This window comes from Puma concolor, chromosome E3 (assembly GCF_028749965.1).
Source record: "Puma concolor isolate L17-30 chromosome E3, mPumCon1.1.hap2, whole genome shotgun sequence".
NCBI classification, from domain to species: Eukaryota; Metazoa; Chordata; class Mammalia; order Carnivora; family Felidae; genus Puma; species Puma concolor.
In genome coordinates, this window is record NC_141682.1 from 9322588 (window position 1) to 9343403 (window position 20816).

Sequence of the window (20816 nt, forward strand, 5' to 3'; positions counted from 1 at the left end):
ACTCAGTGGCATTTACTTAGTATTCCTAAAATATGTGAATAAAGTCAGATTCCTGGATTTTAAAATGTTATGTAAACAATAGTATAGCACTAATGGAAACAGCTCAAATGTTATCTAGTAAAGCCTCTTTCTGTTCTTTTGCTTCAGTCTCTTGCCACATGCACGTGTCGTTTGTATGTAGTTACAGCGTATGAACAGTTTTCTGTTTTGCTTATTTTATTTAATATGGTGAGAATTTCCAGTCCTTCCTAATTTTTTCAGTGACTGATGACATCCAGCAGTTGACGTGCTATGATACGTCTAACCTTTTTCCCTTTTGTTAGACATTAGCTTGATTTGTTTTTTATCTTCTTTAGAAGACACGTTAGCAACTATTATATACCTGTCTCCCTTCCCCCTTTATGGTTTATTTCCTTAAGATACATTTCTAGCAGTGGGAATTACTAGATCATCGAATCTAAAAAGATTCCGTGCCTCTTGAAATACGCTACTTCCCAAAGGAGTAGTTCCAGTTGTTACTGTCACGTACAGAATGCAGTGGGGTACACTTCTGCCATATCCTTGCCAGCGCTGGCTTTTAAAAAAATTGTTCCTCCAGGGGCACCTGGGTGGCTCAGTCAGCTAAGTGTCTGCCTGTTGCTTTTGGCTCAGGTCACGATCTCACGGTTTGTGAGTTCGAGCCTCGCGTTGGGCTGTGTGCTGACAGTGCAGAGCCTGCCTGGGATTCTGTCTCTCCTTCTCTCCCTGTCTCTCCCCTGCTTGCTCTGTCACTCTCAAAATAAATAAATAAACTAAAAAAAAAGTTTTATGTTCCTCCGCATGGATAAGAATGTGACTTCAAACAAAATTCATCTGAGTCAATTTGAGGATCAAATTGGCTTAATTTTAAGCGATTCATGAAATTGACACCATCCCATCTAGCAAGTGGAGAGATGCCCCCAGGAGGTGTACAAAATGGAAGGTTTTTATTGGAAGGAGGGTCAGGCAAGAAGATACAAGCAAAAGAAAAGAAAGGATTGTTTCAAGCTGGGAAATCTTTGTGGGGAGGGCAAAAGGGAATGCCAGGGTGTTTATCATTCAGATGACCTCTCCCGTGTAGATCTGGAAATTTCAGGTCCACTGTTTAAAAGTCACATTCCTGGCATAGGTTGAAACTGTCATTAAGTCTTGTTTGCTGTCGTTGGGGGGGGGGGGGGGGGGGGCGGCAAATGACTCAATTTTGGGCTTCTTTTTTCTTTTTTAACATTATGTAATACCAGGGGCACCTGGCTGGCTCGGTCGGTAGAGCATGTGACTCTTGATCTCAGAGTCATGAGTTCAAGCCCTGGGGGTAGAGTTTACTTAAAAAAAATTACAACAATGGCTAACGTTTATTGAAAATTTATTATGTACCCCCAGCTGTACGAGCTTTGTGAATACTAACATGATCCTCCCGACGACCCTGAGAGACAGGCACTAAACTGTGGTATCCCCAGTTTACAGTTGAGTGACCTTAGGCACCAAACAGTGCTGGCACCCACAGAGCCGGAGGGAGGGAGGGGACAGGGCAGGATTTGACCCCAGGTGATGTGGCTCCACGTTCCGTGTTTACCCACGAGGTGACCCTGCTTGAGATCTAGTCAGCAGCTCCCGCGTTCCCGTTCTTCCTTTCCAGCCTCTCCACCAGTTGGGTCTGGCCACTCCCTTCCAGCGGTTCTCTGCCCTCGCCAGGTGTACCCCTCTGTTCTCCACCTCACTTCATGCACTCTGGGCTCTGCGCTCTTTCCTTTTTCCCGCCCCCTGAATCCCCCTCTGCCCAAAGGGCTTGTAGTCATCCCCCACCTTCCTCTTGCCATGTTTTCTCTCTTTGTAAAGCCTTACCTAACCTCCCTCCTCAACCTAACCAAACTGTCCCCTCCACCTTGCTCCCAGAGGGTGCTGCACATGCTTACTCGGTTTATAGAATCTGCTAAATCCTGTAATGTAGTTGTCTATTGAAGGAGCCAGGATCGGGCTGTCCCAAGATGGGCCACGTTGGCAGGAACATGATTTTGAGTTTGTTAACCTTAAAAATAAAAATTGCTAGTAATCTGGGGCGCCTGGGTGGCTCAGGTGGTTGAGCGTCTGACTTCAGCTCAGGTCATGATCTCACAGTCCATGAGTTTGCGCCCCACGTTGGGCTCTCGGCTGACAGCTCAGAGCCTGGAGCCTGCTTCAGATTCTGTGTCTCCCTCTCTCTCTGCCCCTCCCCTGCCCATGCTCTGTCTCTCTGTCTCAAAAATAAATAAAAACATTAAAAAAAAATTGCTAGTTATCTTAGCAGCCAAAAGGGGGTTATTTGGAAATAGAAAAGAACCGCAGTCGGGGCAGACAAGCTGCAGAAAACCATAGGCAAGTCTGGGGAACAAAGGCGAGGTAATGCTTTTTTAAAGAGGACAGGGGTAAGTTGGGAAGGCCGTTACAAACCGGAAGTCCAGTGGAGTAAACTGAGAATTCAAAGTATGGTGGCTTCTCAGTGGCTGGGCTTTTGGGGGGGATACACAGTAAAGCATTTCTTCCTCTGCCTGGGATAGAAGAGTAGTAACCACATGCAAAGTCAAGCCCATCTCTCCCTGTTGGGTCTGCAGCTGACCTTGAATGGTAGAGTGTGAGACCTCCCCCTGCCAAAACCCCTCAACTCCATTTTGGTGAGGTTTCCTGTTACTAGTTTTCGTAACTTAAAAGCAACCAAAACCTAGCAGATTCAGGAAAAGCTCTTTACCTCCCCCCCTCAACCGCCTGTTCTGTCAGGAAGAGAGCTATTAATAGAGATTCCTCATTACCTAAGAAATTATCTGCACAATAGGACAACCTTTGTTTTCCAAACATCTCCTATTACCTTCCTGCTAACGGTTTTCCGCCTCTTTGTATCCTCAGGCTCCTGCCCTCTCCTATGCTCAGGATGTCACTCAAACCTTCATGTTGCGTGTTCTTGGAATTTTGTATCTGTCTGGATTCCCCATACAGACAAAACTAAATTTGATTTTCTCCTATTACTGTCCCATGTCAATCTGATTCTTAATCCAGCTAGAGGGACCTTGAAGGGCAGAAGAAATTCTTCCTCCCAACACTATTCAGCTGTAATCCCAGTTCCATGAATGTGGTAGTGTCCTTTTTTTTTTTTTTTAATAAAGACTTTTTAACATGGTTTTAGATTTACAGAAAAAGTGCAAAAATAGTACAAAGGCTTTCCATATACTCAGCTTCCTTTGTTATTAACATCTGAAGTTAACCATTCCTTTGTCACAATTAATGAACCAATTATTGATAGATATATTAGCTAAAGTCCATACTTTATTCAGACTTCTTTAGTTTTCACCTCTAATGCCTTTTTCTTGTTCCAGAATCCCACCCAGGATATCACGTTACATTCAGTCACAGTTTCTCAGACTTTGCTTGTTTTTTGCCTTTGAGAGTTTTGAGGGTCTGGTGTCCTGTAGAGTGTCCCTCGATTGGGATTGATCTGATATTTTTCTCATGATGAGACTGGAGTTACTTATTTTGGGGAGGAAGGCCAAAGAGGCGAAGTTCCATTCTTAATGACATCACGTCAAGGCTGTATACGGTCAAGATGACTGGCACTATTGATGTGTTGACCTCGATCACCTGGCTGAGGCAGTGCTTGTCAGGATTGCCTGCTGTAAATTCACTCCTTTTCCCTCCTGCCCACACTGTACATCTTGGGAAGAAGTCACTATGTGCAGCCCGCACGTATGGAGTGGGGGATTATGCACCCTCTCTGTGTGGGTGGGAATGCTACATGAATTATTGGAAATCCTTCACAGATTTGTCCCTTCTCCCCTGTTTGTCTATTTATATCAATATGGACTTGTAGATATTTATTTTACACTTTAGGTCGAATCCAGTACCACTTTATTTATTTTGTTACTCAAATTGTTATAGCTTTGGCCATTGGGGGCACTTTGCTTTGGCTCCTGTGTCCCTTTTACATACTCCTGTTACTGTGGGATTTAGGTGGGGTTTCCTTCCTTCCTTCCTTCCTTCCTTCCTTCCTTCCTTCCTTCCTTCCTTCCCCCCTCCCTCCCTCCCCTCCTTCCTCCCTCCCTCCCCCCTTCCTCCCTTCCTCCCTCCCTCCCCCCTTCCCCCTTCCTCCCTCCCTCCCTCCCTTCCTCCCTCCTCCCTCCCTTCCTCCCTCCTCCCTCCTCCCTTCCTCCCTCCCTCCTCCCTTCCTCCCTTCCTCCCTCCCTCCCTCCCCCCTTCCTCCCTCCCTCCCTCCCTCCTCCCTCCTTCCTCCCTCCCTCCCTCCCTCCTCCCTCCCTTCCTCCCTCCCTCCCTCCCTCCCTCCTCCCTCCTCCCTCCCTCCCTCCCTCCCTCCCTCCCTCCCTCCCTCCCCCCTTCCTCCCTCCCTCCCCCCTTCCTCCCTCCCTTCCTCCCTCCCTCCCCCCCTCCTCCCTCCCTTCCTCCCTCCCTCCCTCCCTCCCTCCTCCCTCCTTCCCTCCCTACCTCCCTCCCCCCTTCCTCCCTCCCTCCCCCCTTCCCCCCTTCTCCCTCCCTCCCTCCCTCCCCCCTTCCTCCCTTCCTCCCTCCCTACCTCCCTCCCCCCTTCCTCCCTTCCTCCCTCCCTCCCTCCCTCCTCCCTTCCTCCCTCCCTCCCTCCCTCTTCCCTTCCTCCCTCCCTCCCTCCTCCCTTCCTCCCTCCCTCCCCCCTTCCTTCCTTCCTCCCTCCCTCCCTCCCTCCTCCCTCCCTTCCTCCCTCCCTCCCTCCCTCCCTCCCTTCCTCCCTTCCTCCCTCCTTCCCTCCCTCCCTCCCCCCTTCCTCCCTTCCTCCCTCCCTCCCTCCCTCCTCCCTCCCTTCCTCCCTCCCTCCCTCCCTTCCTCCCTTCCTCCCTCCCTTCCTCCCTTCCTCCCTTCCTCCCTTCCTCCCTTCCTCCCTTCCTCCCTGGCACTACAAGCTATTCCAGACTTACTTCATGTATTTCCTGCCCCAGACCTAGAAGCAGCCATTTCTCTGAGGAGTCTTGGTTTGTTTTATTGGGGAACGGTAGTACAAACCAAGATCTGGGGGTTAGGTGTGCTCTTCACTACTGGGTGTGGTTGTTTGTAGGCCAAGGAAAAGTGCACGTGTACTGACCAGTGTATAAGTGCATTTTTATAGTTATTTCTATATATAACCATCCGTATTAATCTGTATTTCACTCAAGGTGAGTTTATCTCGATGTCTCCAACCCTAATGCATTGCCACATGGATCATTCCAGCCTTCTCACTTGTTTGCCTATAACCTCCCACTTGTGACAGTGAGTAACCTGGCCCCTACTACCTACCGTTCAGTTATTCAGTTGTTCAGTTCCGATGGACGTGGATCGTGGCTCAGAATTGGTAACCCGTTACCCGTGCAACACCACTTTTATCAGCTGGTGCAGTGTTACGCACAGTTCCTTTGCCTTTGGTCTTACAGACTCCGCCGTATCCAAAAGTACGTCGGGGCGGCACCCCACCCCCTTCACAGAGGTTGTTTCCTCCATTTGTTACACAGTTGGATTCATGTGCCACTTTTTGCATTCATCCTGGGATCCTTGACATCCTAAATAACTCTTTACATTTGCACACGTTAAGATTGATTCTTTGTGCTGTGAAGTTCTGTGAGTTTTGACGAAGGCACGACGTCACGTGTTCACTATTGCAGTATCACGCGGAATAGCTTCACTGCCTTAAAAAGAATCCCCTGGGGGCGCCTGGGTGGTGCAGTCGGTTAAGCTTCTGACTTCAGCCAGGTCACGATCTCGCGGTCCGTGAGTTCGAGCCCCGCGTCGGGCTCTGGGGTGATGGCTCAGAGCCTGGAGCCTGTTTCCGATTCTGTGCCTCCCTCTCTCTCTGCCCCTCCCCCGTTCATGCTCTGTCTCTCTCTGTCCCAAAAATAAATAAACGTTGAAAAAAAAAATTAAAAAATTAAAAAAATAAAATAAAATAAAAAGAATCCCCTGTGCTCACTTCTCCAGCCTCCTGCCACCCGCAGTCCCTGGCAGCCTCGATCTCTTCACCGTGTTCCACAGTACCAGATAGCCGGGGTCCCGCAGCACGCAGCCTTCTCAGACGGGCTTCTTTCACTCAGAGAAATATGTTTAAGATCCATCCACGCTTTGGCCCGGCTCTATAGCTCATTCCTTTTTATTGTGGAATAGTATTCCACCATTCCGTTGTACGGATACACCATGGTTTCTTTGTCCATTCGTCTATTAAAGGACATCTTGGTGGCCTTCTGTTTCTGGTGATCGTGATGAAAACCTCTACAAACACTTACGTGTGACTTTTGTGTGGATGTGTTTCCAGGTCAGTTGACTGTGTACCTAGAAGGTGATTGCTAGGTCACACGATAAGCGCGTGTAGCCGCATAAGAAACTGACGGACGGTCTGCAGAACAGCTGTTCCGTGTCACCGTCCCTCCAGCAAGTGAGAGCTGCCAATGTTGCACATCCCCGCCGGCAATTGGTAGCGTCAGTTTGCATAATTGAGCCATGCTGGGGTGTGTGTTGTGGTGTCTCGTTGTTTTCACTTGGGACAGCATCTTTCTGAATTCTTAGGTCCTAGATACTAAACACAGTAGTAATGAGCACTTCGTTTTTTATTTCTTTACTATGTTGAAAGACGGAGCGAGTGAAATAATTTTATTGAATTACCAAAGGACTCGAATGTGCACCAGACTCCTAGGTTTCTCCTCTTTGAGAGCAACGCTTCTAGGCCCTGACATGTTTCCCACACATAGGAATCAGTTGTGTTTACTATTAGGTGAGGTACCACATTTTCAGGGGTTTTTCCATCACAAGGGATGATTCGAGCCCTCCTCTTCTTGTTAGCATCTCAGGCTTCCAAAACATGCATTGCACAAACACCCAGGTTAGTCAGTGTCTCACGGTTTCTTCAAGATCAGAGTTGAAGGGACACCTGGATGGCTCAGTTGGTTGAGCATCTAACTCTTGATTTCAGCTCAGGTCATGAACTCAACAGGTAGTGAGATCGAGCCCCAAGTTGGGCTCCACACTGACAGCACAGAGCCTGCTTGGGATTCTCTCTTTCTCTGTCTCTCTGTCCCTCCTGCATATGTGCGCTGTCTCTCGCTCACTCTCTTAAAATAACTTTAAAAAAAATAATAAAAAGTAGAAATAAAATAGGTTTAAATAGAAATTTTTAAAAAAAGATCAGAGTGGAAGATCAAATCCTGTGCTCCTGTCCTGTGTTCAGACCTGTGCAGGGGTGGTTGGTGGTTCTTAGAGAGCCTTGAGACGGACAGAATACGGGCTCCGCGTTGGAGCCCACGTTCTAGAGCAGGACTCCCAGCTGGTATGTGGGGAAGGGGCTACAAGCGGCAAAGACTCTGCCTCCTTGTTCTTCAGGGTGGAGACCGAGTGCCCAAGGTCTTGTAGGCATCGCGCCGTGTGCCATAGAAATAACGTCCTTTTCCGTTGAGTGCTGTGCTCAGAGAGCTGAGGGGTAGCATCTGGGGCTCAGAGCCGGCTTTTCAGTCCATCTCTAGCTTTTCGTCTTTCCATGGTATGCATGTGTCTTTTTTTTTTTAACTGTGGTGAAATAACATTTACTTTTTTTTTTTTTTTTTGAGAGAGAGTGTGCAAGTGAGTGAGGGTGGAGAGAGACAACCCCATGAGGGGCAGAGAGAGAGAAGCAGGGCCCAAGCTCACCCAATGTAGGACTCGAACTCACAAACCGTGAGATCGTGACCTGCGCCTAAGTCAGATGCTTAACCAACTAAGCCACCCAGGCGCCCCTTAACATTTACCATCTTAACCAGTTCAGTGGTGTTAAGTACTTTCTCATGGTGCCGCCATCCGTCTCCAGAACTCTTCATCTTGTGAAACGGGAACTGTATCTATTCAACCCTGACTCCCCCTTCTCCCTCCTGCCAGCCCCTGGCACTGCCCATTTACTCTGGTCTCTGAGAATTGGACTACTCTGAGCACCTCACAGAAGAGGACCCAGAGGTATCTTTTTCTCTGGCTTATTTCACTTAGTGTCGTGTCCAGGTTTTCTCCATGTGGTGTCTGTCAGGCGTCACGATGTCCCTTTCTAAGGCTGACTGGTATTCCAGTCACAGACCACAGACCACACCCTGCTTATCCACTCAGTGTGCTCACCTCACTCCTGTCTCCTTCTCGTTATTCTTTTGCCTTAGTTTCCCTGTGCACTTGTGCATGCAAGGTAGGCCGAGTCCTAGAGAATCAGTCAGGTTAGAGGCCTGGGTCTTACCGATTATGACACGTTGAGTAGCAGCTACTTAATCTCTCTGAACCCCGTTCCTCATCCGCGAACTGGATCTCTTGTCGTGGGACTTGTCCAGAGACTTCTGTTAGAGTGAAGCAAGGCGCTGCGTGGAGAGGTGTTCGGTGCTCACTGTTTGTACTTTTGGCAGGAGGTTGAGGAGGAGGAGGAATACCCGAAAGTCATTAAATCTGAGAGGTTTCCACCCACTGCTGTGAGTGCTCTTTAGTGTCACGTCCCAGGGTGTGCGGGTGAATCGTAGGCTCTGCTGTGTCCTGGGCACCCCACACCTCCTGCCTTGAAGCTCTCTGTCTGATGCGGTGATGACAGCGTAGCAAAGCTCCGGGTGCCTTGTGCTCTGGGGGTGCTGGGCTGAGCTCCTGTGCATCTGCAGGGAGGAGGTCCGTAGGCGGGCCCGGGGAGCCCACTGTGCCCGCAAGGGGCTGGAGGACCCGGCTGCTTTGGTGGCTCTGGCTCTGCTGTTCCAGCTCTCGCCCACTGCCCTGCTCCCGCGGAGAGGAGAGAGGAGGAGGAGTTGGGAATAAGTTGTCTCTCTGCTCTGCTGTCGGCCAGCTCAGCTGCACTGTGGGTACCGGCAGTCGTGCCGGGGAAGCACTGGAATTCAGAGCTGCACGTGGAGTGTCAAGAGAGAAGGTTTCTGGGTCTGTGGGAAGAGCGGGGAAGCTGGCTTGTTTGTTGTGGGCAGAGCCCTCTGCTACACAGTTTTCGAATCCTTTTGTGGACTGTAGTGAGAGCTTGAGACCTCCACAAGAGCATTGTCAGCCTAGTGTTAAATGCTAAAGGGCTGGCCGGGGACATCGTGCTGCCATGTTGACAGACCTGGGTGGCGGGGGGGGGGGGGGCATATAAAAAGGCAGACTTCAAGCTGTATTACAAAGCTGTAATCATCAAGACAGTATGGTAGTGGCACGAGAACAGACAGTCAGATCAGCGGAACAGAATAGAGAACCCAGAAACGGACCCACAGACGTATGGGCAACTAATCTTTGACAGAGCAGGAAAGAATATCCAATGGAATAAAGACAGTGTCTTCAGCAAGTGGTCCTGGGAGAACTGGACAGCGACATGCAGAAAAATGAACCCAGACCAGTTTCTTACACCAGACACAAAAATAAACTCAAAATGGACGAGAGACCTCAATGTAAGACAGGAAGCCATCAAAATCCTCGAGGAGAAAGCAGGCAAAAACCTCTTTGATCTTGGCCGCAGCAACTTCTTACTCAACACGTCTCCGGAAGCAAGGGAAACAAAAGCAGAAATGAACTATTGGGACTTCATCGAAATAAAGGAAACAATCGGCAAAACTAAAAGGCAACCGATGGAATGGGAGAAGATATTTGCAAACTACATATCAGATAAAGGGTTAGTATCCAAAATCTATAAAGAACTTATCAAACTCGACATCCAAAAAACAAAGAATCCAGTGAAGAAATGGGCATAAGACATGAATAGACACTTCTCCAAAGAAGACATCCAAATGGCCAACCGACACATGAAAAAGTGCTCAACGTCACTCATCATCGGGGAAATAAATACCAAAACCACAAAGAGATACCACCTCATGCCTGTCAGAATGGCTAACATTAACAACTCAGGCAATGACACATTTGGCAAGGATGTGGAGAAGAGAGGATCTCTCTTGCATTGTTGGTGGGAATGCAAACTGGTGCAGCCACGCTGGAAAACAGTATGGAGGTTCCTCAAAAAATTAAAAATAGAACTACCCTACAAGCCAGCAATTGTACTACTAGGTATTTATCCAAGGGATACAGGTGTGCTGTTTCGAAGGGGCACATGCACCCCAATGTTTATAAGCAGCACTATGGACAGTAGCCAAAGTACGGAAAGAGCCCAAATGTCCATCGATGGATTAACGAATAAAGATGTGGTCTGTATATACGATGGAGTATTACTCGGCAGTCAAAAACAATGCAATCTTGCCATTTGCAACTACGTGGATGGAACTGGAGGCTATTATGCTAAGTGAAATCAGTCAGTCAGAGAAAGACAAATATCATATGACTTCACTCATACGAGGACTTTAAGATACAAAACAGATGAACATAAGGGAAGAGAAGCAAAAATAATGTATAAACAGGGAGGGGGACAAAACATAAGAGACTCTTAGATATGCAGAAAAACAGGGTTGCTGGAGGGGCTGTGGGAGGGGGGGATGGGCTAAATGGGTAAGGGGCATTAAGGAATCTACTCCTGAAACCATTGTTGCACTATATGCTAACTAACTTGGATGTAAATTAAAAAAATACCTTATGGGGCGCCTGAGTGGCTCAGTCGGTTAAGCGTCCAACTTCGGCTCAGGTCATGATCTTGTGGTCTGTGAATTCGACCCCACATCAGGCTCTGACCTGATAGCTTGGAGCCTGGAACTTGCTTCGGATTCTGTGTCTCCCTTCCTCTGCCCCTTTCCTGCTCATGCTCTGTCTCTCTTTGTCTCTCAAAAATAAATAAATGTTAAAAATTTTTTTTTAATGAATACCTTATAATACCTTAAAAATAAAAGGAATTGCCTTTCAAAAAAAGACAGTGAGGCCCACTAGATGGGGTGTTGGGCTCTCTTTATGGATGCTCCTGGACCTTCTTCACAAGGATGAGATCCACCTGCCAGCAGTGGGAGAGTAGTTCTGTGACTGACCCTTTATACCCGAGAAGTGGCGTGAGGGACTGATGGGACATGAGGACCCCCTCTGGCCCCTCGCTCTACTGTACGGAACAACTACAGCTGACCCTTGAACAACCTGGGTTTGAACTGCGTGGGTCCATGTAGACATGGATTTTTTTTTTATAGTACAGCACTATAAATGTATTTTCTTAATACCATTTTTTCTCTCTAGCTTACTTTATTGTAGGAATACAGTATACAATGCACGTAACATACAAAATGTTCTTTTTAATTTTTTTTTTAATATTTATTACTTTTGAGAGAGAGAGACAGAGAGCAAGCAGGGAAGGGGCAGAGAGAGAGAGAGACACAGAATCTGAAGCAGGCTCCAGGCTCTGAGCTGTCAGCACAGAGCCCGATGTGGGGCTCGAATTCACAGACCCCAAGATCATGACGTGAGCTGTAGTCGGCCGCCCAACCGACTGGGTCACCCAGGCGCCCCAACATACAAAATATGTTAATGGACTGTTTACGTTATTGATAAGGCTTCTGGTCAGCAGTGGGCTGTTAATAGTTACATTTTGGGAGAGTCAAGAGTTATACAAGGATTTTTTACTGTGGGGGGTGAGGGGTTGGTGCCCCTAAGCTCTGCATTATTCTAGAGCAAACTGTAGATCCTAATTTTTCCTCAGTGCTCCTCCATTTTTAAAGTGCCCTTTGCTTCTCTGGGTGAATTTGTATGTCTCTAATCAAATGTCATGTGATTACAGGATCTGGTCAGTCCCAGGAGCAGCCATCCAGTAGCTCCGAGGAAGCGTCTGGAACGGAGGAGGAAGAGGAGGAGGAGGAGCAGCCCAGCTTCATCATGGGTCGATGACAGTGTTTGCTGTAGCAACTCTCTGCGGCCTAACCCATGCTGTGACCAGGACCTCAGGAAACTGTCCACACAACCCAAGGGAAAAGGAATGTGTGTTTCAACTCAGTTTCCCTCCCAACGCTTTGCTAGAGAGAAGCAAGTGGGATCCCCTCCTGATCATTCCCAGCCCCACCTGTCAGCAGGACTCTGAGCCTGTGGGACAGAGAGGACTGTCTGTTGGACACTGTCTCTTGGACACTCGGGGCTGCCAAGCAGAGTTCATTCATGTTCCTGCTGATGGGGAAAATGTGTAACCTTCTGCCCCTGATCCCTGTTCTGCTATTTGGACAGTGATGAGCTTAGGCTTCTGTGAAAGAAATGTTTAGTAAAGAGCAGAAACATCTTAGATTTTGTTCAGACCTGTGAAATGTTGTTCAGAAGCTATAGGGAAGGCTGGGACATGGTGTGACAGGGATGGTCCTGTAACATGGACCTGTTTTCCACCCTGAAGGAAATGGCCTTGGCTCTGGGGCCAACGGTGCACCGCAGGGTGCTTGACCACCATTTCCCTCAGCTGCGGGGCAGACTGTACCCTGTGATACGTGCTGCCGCCCGGCTGCCCCCTGTCCACAGGTGTGAATCGGGAAGCCCCGCACATGTGCAAGGGGAGATGGGGGGCTTAACCAGGGGGCCGAGCCATAGGAAAGGTGACTTGGAGTGTGAAGAAAGCTTTGAGGAAAACAAGAAAAATAAGCAGGTTGAGAATCCAGGCTGGACTGAACCAGAGCAGAGTATGGGGAGTCCTGGCCCAACCAGAAGTGGGGGGGGTGGGGGGGGTGGTAACCAAAAGCTGTGTCTTCATCCTGCAGGAAAGGGGGGCTAAGTAAAGTGGGAGGTGGCCAGGGGCAGCCTTTCAGGCCAGCGGGAGGGACAGAGATGGTGTGAATGAGAGCCTTTGCTCACTTTTTGGATGATTTATCTCCAATTCCAAGTTTCTAAGTATATTTTGTGCCTTTTATGGAGTTTGATAGAATTAAAGATACAGTGGTTTTGAGTGAAGGGAAACTAAGAAACATTCTACTTGTTTTTCATTTCTGCGGTATGGATTTCCCGGCCCCGCCCTGAGCCGGGCGACATCTGTGATAACTTCTGTCCTTTAAGCAATTGAAGCCACAGGAATTTTTCTTTCCCAGGAAGCTGAAATGGAAAATCAGCCCTAATAAATGGGCACGCCCCGTGGCTGTACGTTTGGAACCTGTGTTTCTCTCATCAGGAACTGGCTGGTTAGTTCTGTGCTGGTTTTTTGTTCTACTGTCTTTGAGCTGTTGGTCTCCTTATCTCCCCACAAGATGTGTGTCACAACTCTCGCTTTGAATCTGCAGCCTGGATCTTGTGGGTGTTCGCTTGCCCTCGAGGCTGTCGAGGGTGCCAGAGCTTGGAACCCAAAGACCTAAGGATTCCAGTTCTGACACCACCTCTGCCCGGTTCACCTGGTCAAGAGCTTAGTGACACAGCAGAGCAGATTGTGTTGGATGGGGCAGCATGTGCCAGAGCAGGTAACAGGGTGCCAGACTGGAGGTTTATGTTCTGCACCTTTACTGCATTTCAGAAGAGGATGTTTAGCTAGGAAATGTCTGTGGCAATTTCTGGCGATTTTTAAGGTGCTGTCATACCTTCGGTTGAATGACTCTTGGTCTTCGGTGTATTGTTCGAGAAAAGAGAACAGTTAGGTGTCATCATTGAGAAGGGAGTGGGAGATACAGAGAGAGACACCCCCCCCCCCGCCTCAAAAAAACCATGATGAGGGGAGAATCATTCAGTAATGTCCTCGTTCATTGGCTTGTGGGTGGAGAAAACTCTGGAATTGATCGACACAGGTGTGCATAACTTGGTCATGTCAGGAAACCTCAGGTACAGGAATTCGGACTTCCTCCCCACACTTATTGAGCACTTAACGAGACAGCCCTGCGCCAGCCAACGTACTCGTATTAGAATACTCTGTCCTTCGATTAGATGGCCTTATAGGTTTACCAGACAAGATTCATGAACACAGGTCTGGAAACTTGCCCAGGTCACCCAGCCAGTAAGTGTAGAGCTGGCATTTGAATCCCAGCAGTGTGACTCCAGAACCCACCATTCTAGCCCCTGCACCACAGCGCTGTGCTGCTCTGGGGAGACGCTGTGTGCGGCCCAGACCTAGTGACAAGGGGTGCCCGTGCACTGCTCTCTTAGTGCCAGAGCTATAGGCTGAAGGCCGCTTTTTTTTTTTTCTTTAATATGAAACTTATTGTCGAATTGGTTTCCATGCAACACCCAGTGCTCATCCCAACAGGTGCCCTCCTCAGTGCCCATCACCCACTTTCCCCTCCCTCCCACCCCCCATCAACCCTCAGTTTATTCTCAGTTTTTAAGAGTCTCCCTCTCTTTTTTTTTTTTCCCTTCCCCTCCCCCCTGGTCTTCTGTTAAGTTTCTCAGGATCCACATAAGAGTGAAAACATATGGTATCTGTCTTTCTCTGTATGACTTACTTCACTTAGCATAACACTCCAGTTCCATCCACATTGCTACAAAAGGCCATATTTCATTCTTTCTCATTGCCAAGTAGTATTCCATTGTGTATATAAACCACAATTTCTTTATCCATTCCTTAGTTGATGGACATTTAGGCTCTTTCCATAATTTGGCTTTTGTTGAAAGTGCTGCTATAAACATTGGGGTACAAGTGCCCCTGTGCATCAGCACTCCTGTATCCCTTGGGTAAATTCCTAGCAGTGCTATTGCTGGGTCATAGGGTAGATCTACTTTTAATTTTTTGAGGAACCTCCACACTGTTTTCCAGAGTGGCTGCACCAGTTTGCATTCCCACCAACAGTGCAAGAGGGTTCCCGTTTCTCCACATCCTCTCCAGCATCTATAGTCTCCTGATTTGTACATTTTAGCCACTCTGAGCAGCGTGAGGTGGTATCTCAGTGTGGTTTTGATTTATATTTCCCTGATGAGGAAGGCTGCTTCTTTAGTAACCTCCTGGTGCGTGCCTGCACGTGCGTACATGTGATTATATATGATAATTTTAAATACAGTTGCCCCCCCAGGGGCGCCTGGGTGGCTCAGCCAGTTAAGCGTCTGACTTCGGCTCAGGTCATGATCTCACAGTTCGTGAGTTCGAGCCCCGCATCGGGCTCTGCTGACGGCTCGGAACCTGGAGCCTGCTTCAGATTCTGTGTCTCCCTCTCTCTCTCTGCCCTTCCCCTACTCATGCTGTCTCTCAAAAATGAATAAACGTTAAAAAAAATTAAATATAGTTGCCCCTTACTCACAGGTTCTGTTTGTGAAGTCTCCTGTTCATTTAACACTTATTTGTAACCCTAAGATCAGTACTCATGGTGCTCTGTGGTCATTTGCAGGCACAGAGTGGTGAGAAATCGGAGTTGCCTAATGCCCTGTTCCCAGCTGAGTTCAAGAAAAAACATTGTTTTTCTTGTTCAGCTCAAACACATCATTTAGTAACCGTTTTTTTGGCTTTTTCTTGATTTTGCCTTTTTTTTTTTTTTTTTTTTAACGTTTATTTTTGAGACAGAGAGAGACCGAGCATGAACGGGGGAGGGTCAGAGAGAGGGAGACACAGAATCTGAAACAGGCTCCAGGCTCTGACCTGTCAGCACAGAGCCCGACGCGGGGCTGGAACTCACGGACCGCGAGATCATGACCTGAGCCAAAGTCGGATGCTTAACCGACTGAGCCACCCAGGCGCCCCGATTTTGCCATTTTTAAAACGGCCCCGAAGCATAGTGCTCAAAGTATTTTGTGTAGTGTCCTAAGAGCAAGAAGGCCAGGATGTGCTTTCCTTACGTAAGCTTTGTCCGGGCATGAGTTACAGTGCTGTTGGCTGCAAGTTTGTTGTTAATCAATATAAATGAAAGCTTTTTTAGTTTTATCTTTTAAAGAGTTTATTCTTAATCTCTTTAGCTAGTGTGGGGCTTGAACTCACATCCCCGAGATCAAGAGTCGCGTGCTCTGCTGACTGAGCCAGCCAGCCACCCCCAACCAGGAGTGCTTTTGAACAAACACATAAAACAAGGTTATGTGTTGATCAGTTGACGTGACCAAGTCCCATGTTTCCCCAGATGGCAGCGGCCGGGCAGTCACTAACACTCAGTGCTCACAGTGACTTTGCAGAATGGAACTACCAGGAATAATGAGAACCGGCTGTGTATGTGTCAAATGTGAGTGAGCCTGGGCTTCCAGAGAGTAGTGTTTGCTAATGCAGGGGATTGGACTTGACTAGTGTGTTCCCTGCGTGAACGGTACTTATCTCACTGGGCATCAGGAGCTGAACTCCTCAGTCCCGCTTGGCATGCAAGACCACAGGTGTCACCTGGGAACCGGCACCCCCCCACCCATCCTTAGGTCCTCCCGAACAGGCTCATCTCCCACCATCTGAAAGGTGCTTTTACAGCACCTCCCCCTTCATCGAGTAGCTCTCTCAGAGCAGAGAGAGCAGGAGTTCAGGCCAAGCCCTCATGCCCCAGGACTTCACACACCTGCCTTGGTCGCCCTCCCTGTCGCTGGAGCCACTGTCCCCCCACCCCACCCCACCCCCACCCAAACAACCTCCAGCAGTCATGGGGTCTCCCATTTGTGGCAACAGAGCAAAGCTCCAGGTTCTCCTGCACCTACCACGCCATTTATCTCCTCCCTTCTCAGCCCAAATCCCAGAGTTCTTCTGCCTCTGCAAGGTTTCACCCCCAAACTGAAAGCCTTCAGTTTTACCACATCCAGCCCGTGGAGGCATCTGCACAGTAGAGAAGCCTGAACTCTCAGCATCTCTGACAGTGCTGCCTCCTGCCTTTCTTCCTGGCTTTCCCTAGCTGGCTTCTCTGCTCAAACTCTAAATGTTTGGGTGACCCAGTGCGCTGCCTTTGTCATCGACACCCAGGCCCCAGGAGATCTCAACCTGACCCGGGCTTCAAATACCATCCTCGCTGATGTGTTCTGGGTTTGTGGCTTCAGGTTCCCTTTGGAGCCTCAGCACGGGTCCGTACCCCACTCCCCTCTTGCTCTGCCTCTTCCTGTGCTGTTGGACCTCAGCTTTCCGCCCACCCTGTTCTGTTCCATTCTCTTCCTAGCATCCATCTCATTTACTGGTCTGTACCCTGCCCCACTAGCACCCCTCCCCTCCCCACCTCAGAGCACCACGAGAGCAAGGACCTGCCTGTTCTGTCCTCTGCTGTACCTCTTGTGCCAGCACAGTGCCCGAGACACCACGGGTGCTCGATAAATGAGGGGTGACTGAGCAGATCTGTGACGGAAAGCAGGCGGGGAAGTTGCTCATACCGGAAAAATGGCCGCTACGGCAGGAAGAGCCTGAACAGGCGCACGTGGTCGTGTCTGCCGGAGGCCACTGGTGCCATGGCCCCGGCCACCGCGGAGCCCACCTCTGACATCTGGACTCCCCGACCGCGCCCCAGAGACCACCTCGTGGCAGCTCAGGCATTTGGGACAGGCACCCCAGCAGATTCTGCCACAGGCCCCCCCTCGGAAACACTGGTTTAACCTATCAAGGACTGTTGCTAGCTTACTCTCCTGTTTTCAATATTAACCCTTCTGGAAAAAGCGTGTTACTTAATTGAGTTAGAGGAGCGATGTTGCTTCTGGGAATGGGAATATCGCTAAATCAGTTTCGAGGCTGCATGGAAGGAGAGTTGTGAGGACAGGTGTGCCTTCTCCTCCCCTGTGGAAGTTTATTTATGTTTAGTCTTTGGCACACTTGATTAAAGTGAGCTGCCGTTACCGTATTTTAATATATTTCAGTCAAGAGAACACCCCGGTGCAAGTCCTGAAGCAGTTTTCTTTTTCCACAGAATATAGCAAATTGTTGAACATGACTGAAAGCTTAATCTGAAGGTTTCCTGAGTGTACCTGGCTCAGCAGTGGGGACGATGGTGAGCAAGACACAGGCCTTGCCTTTAAGGAGCTCCAGATCTGATAAGACACAGACAAGAAAAAGGTCAGCACAGTTGCACACAGCACAGAGTACAGCGTGGCATGTGACCCAGGCCTTGGGGATGAGGGCAGGTCTGAGCTGAGCTCCTGGGTAGCCCAGTAATGCAGGAGTTCTAAGAAACCAAGCCGAGGAGAAGCAGATGCCCTGTCATGGCCCTCAGTCACTAGGTGAGGGGACTGGAGTTGATCTAAGGCCCCAGGGAAAACTGAAGGGCTCAGTGGGGGCAGGGGAGAGACGGGAATTTGCCACTTTGTAGTGTGCAGATTAGATGGGAAGGGGACAGGTGGAAGGCACTTGCAGTAACACAGTGCAGAGGTGACGAGGGCCTGAATTAGTCTGAGACCTGTGGAGACAAATGGGAGACTTCACAGGACTGGATGGGGATGGGAGTAATCATTAATAACAGATCTGTAATGTCACCAGCTGCGTAGCTGCTGGGACTTCCTGACACAGGTAACCCAGGACGTAGAGCAGGCATGTGAAGGAAAATGGGGAATTCAACTGTGAGCATGGTGAGGTGGGGGCCCTTGGGCCACACCCTGCCGGGCTGGGGTGACCATTTGGAGTCAACAGGCTGCTTGGCACAAGGGGAATGGATGAAACCAGTCAGGGGAAAGTGGAGAGACATCCACATCTAGGGGACAGAAGAGGAGGAGACTGCACAAAGGTTTAAAAAAAAAAAAAAAAAGGTGAGGTCACCAGAACAAGGAAAGAGATGTTCCTAGCTGGAACGACGGGTTCCCAAAGACAGAAAAGGGCACGGCTGACATCTGTCCCAGAGTCAGCACCATGCTGGCAGGCAGCTGCAGAGGGGCCGAGAAGGAGATGGTAAGGACAGGTCACTTGAGAAGTTGGGCGTGAAGTGGAACGTGGTGGAAGGAGAGGTTGCGAGGGCTCAGGCTGAGTCAAAGGAGGCTGGGGGCAAAAAGCGGGTCTCAGCAGAGTCCAGGAAGCGAGGCGGTCGGCTGAGGACTGGGTGAGAAAGGGTCAGAAAGCAAGAGATGGGAACTGAAGATCTCACAAGGGGTAGTGACGAGGACTCGGCCATATGGCCAAGGGGACAGAACTGTCCGGACTGGTTACATAGTCCAGGGCAGCTGAGAGTCCCTCTGGATGAGAAGACTCAGGGAAGGGGACAGTAGGGCCACAGTCTTAGCTGAATAAGGGTATGCATTGATGGGGAAGATGAACGCGATAGGCCCCCGGGATGTGCCTCCAAGAACTGGTCTTTTTCAAACTGAGGCCTTGGGCAAGGGAGCAACTTGCCATGGCCAAACAGCTAGGGAAATCACAGCCCAGACTGTCACCCAGACATCCCAACTGGGTGGCTGGTCCCTGTGGGCCTTTCCCTCACTTCTGTGTAACTCACGCTCAACTACCTGTGCACCTGAGGGGCCCTCCAACTATTAGTATTGTAATTTGCACCACCTTTCAGCATGGTGCCAGCACCTTCCTTACTCGTCTAGGCGGGGGGTGGGGGGGAGCCATTTTCTGTGTTTGGTTAGGAAATGGACTCTGAAAAGCACAGGTAATTATGACTTAGATTTTCCTTTTGTCCAGACATGCTGGATAAATGTGCTTGAGGGTGGAGGCATCACTGACTAGTACCGAAAGCCTTCTAAAGGATGTGCAGTCAGATCAGACTCCAACGGTGAGAACTTAAGCAAGTGACTCTGTTGTGGAAAGAATGTTCATCTGTGATGCAATTACTCTAGTTTACCAAGTGTCGTCTTCCTGTTTTCCGCATTATTTTACAAAGAGCTGTTGCTTTTTGAGGATTTTGCCCTGTGAAATTCAGATGATCCCTTTCCTATAGCCATCTATAATGTGTGTGTGTTGATGGGGGAAGGTCGGTAATCAGACCCTGGGATTTCCCTATGCTGTGGTCTGTTTTTGTCTTCCTGGATTAAAAGGTGTCGTTCTGGCTCTCAGCAATGGCCTCTAAAATGCGCCTTGAGAGATTAATGGATTTGGCCTGACATCCGTTAACCTCTCCTCTTAACAATTGTCAGAAAACTTGGACTGGTTGACACGAGTGGAATTTTTCTTTCATTTGGATAAATGTGTCACTGTCAGATGCTGTTGTGACAGATGGAAAAATCCTATGTAGGGCACGCAGGAAGGACTGTGAGGAAGGACTGTGAGGGGCCCTCTGGCACAGGGGTTGATATGAACCCATCCTGCCTCTTATCGTGTGCACTTCCTGAAAAACGTTCCTGTTTTAGATCTCAGTATAACAGCTTGGTGGAGGTCTATCAGGGGCCCAGCAAGTTGCACCCAGCCTAGGACCCCAAGTGTCTCCCTGGGCCTGTGGGTAGGGGGTGCGGCGGATGACCACCTGACCAGCTCCTGCACACTCTATGGAGTGCCAGGGTCCACCCTGGCGAGCGGGTGTGGCTGCCTGAACCCTTACCAAATAGAGCCTCACCTTCCAGCCCTTTACCGCACTCACCTCACACCCACCCGCCCTGTGGCCTGGTAATGGGATACCTGTTCCCTCTCCCCACGGGGCGTGCCCTTCTGGTCTCTCCCCAGCCCTCCACCTGGCCCACAGCCAGTCCTGGGCATCCTTTGCGGCTCACCCTGGGGATTCTGTGCTCCCTTCCTCTACTCAGACCCACGCACTCGGGCCGAGCAGGGCTCACCCTGTCCTGGACCTGTTGTCCAGATCCAGGGACCCAGAGAAGCGCTACCACATCGTCCTGTGTTCCGTCGTCAGGGCCGGGCGCCCGCGCGGCTGGGGGGAAAAGGAAGGGAGGATGGTGAAAGCGAGGGATGCCCAGGCTTCCGGCCCCCTTCGCGGCAGCGCCAATCCGAGTGCACTGTGGCCCACGGCACGCCCGCCGGGGAAACGGGAGAGATGCGCACCTTTTACCGGTTTCCGCTCCCCGGCTTCCGGCCGGGTGGTCCTGGCTAGAACGGATCCCCGAAGCCGGGGTGTAAGGCAGGAGGGGCAGCGAGTCCCGCCCCTCCCCTCACCTCCCCTCCCCTCCCGGCCAGCCAGATCACGTGGTCCGTAGCGCCCCCAAGGGCCAGCCACGTGACGGCGGCTCGCCGTTGCCTTGGC

At 49.8% G+C, this 20816-nt stretch overlaps 1 protein-coding gene and 1 long non-coding RNA gene across 2 annotated transcripts in view; one reads left to right on the forward strand and one right to left on the reverse strand.

Annotated features, from left to right (window-relative positions):
* PRKRIP1 (PRKR interacting protein 1) overlaps positions 1-12151 on the forward strand; it is a 33685-nt gene extending 21534 nt beyond the window's left edge. Inside the window, exon 6 of the mRNA XM_025923339.2 lies at positions 11660-12151. Coding sequence (XP_025779124.1) covers positions 11660-11766 — 107 coding nt within the window. The 3' untranslated portion in view covers positions 11767-12151. The remainder of the gene's footprint in view (positions 1-11659) is intronic.
* A 5365-nt stretch (positions 12152-17516) lies between these two features.
* LOC147572953 (uncharacterized) lies at positions 17517-20788 on the reverse strand. The gene is made up of 3 exons (XR_015245361.1): positions 20618-20788; positions 20332-20486; positions 17517-17727 (listed from the first exon to the last, which is right to left on the reverse strand). It is a non-coding gene; the product is annotated as an uncharacterized LOC147572953 (long non-coding RNA).
* Positions 20789-20816: the final 28 nt, after the last annotated feature.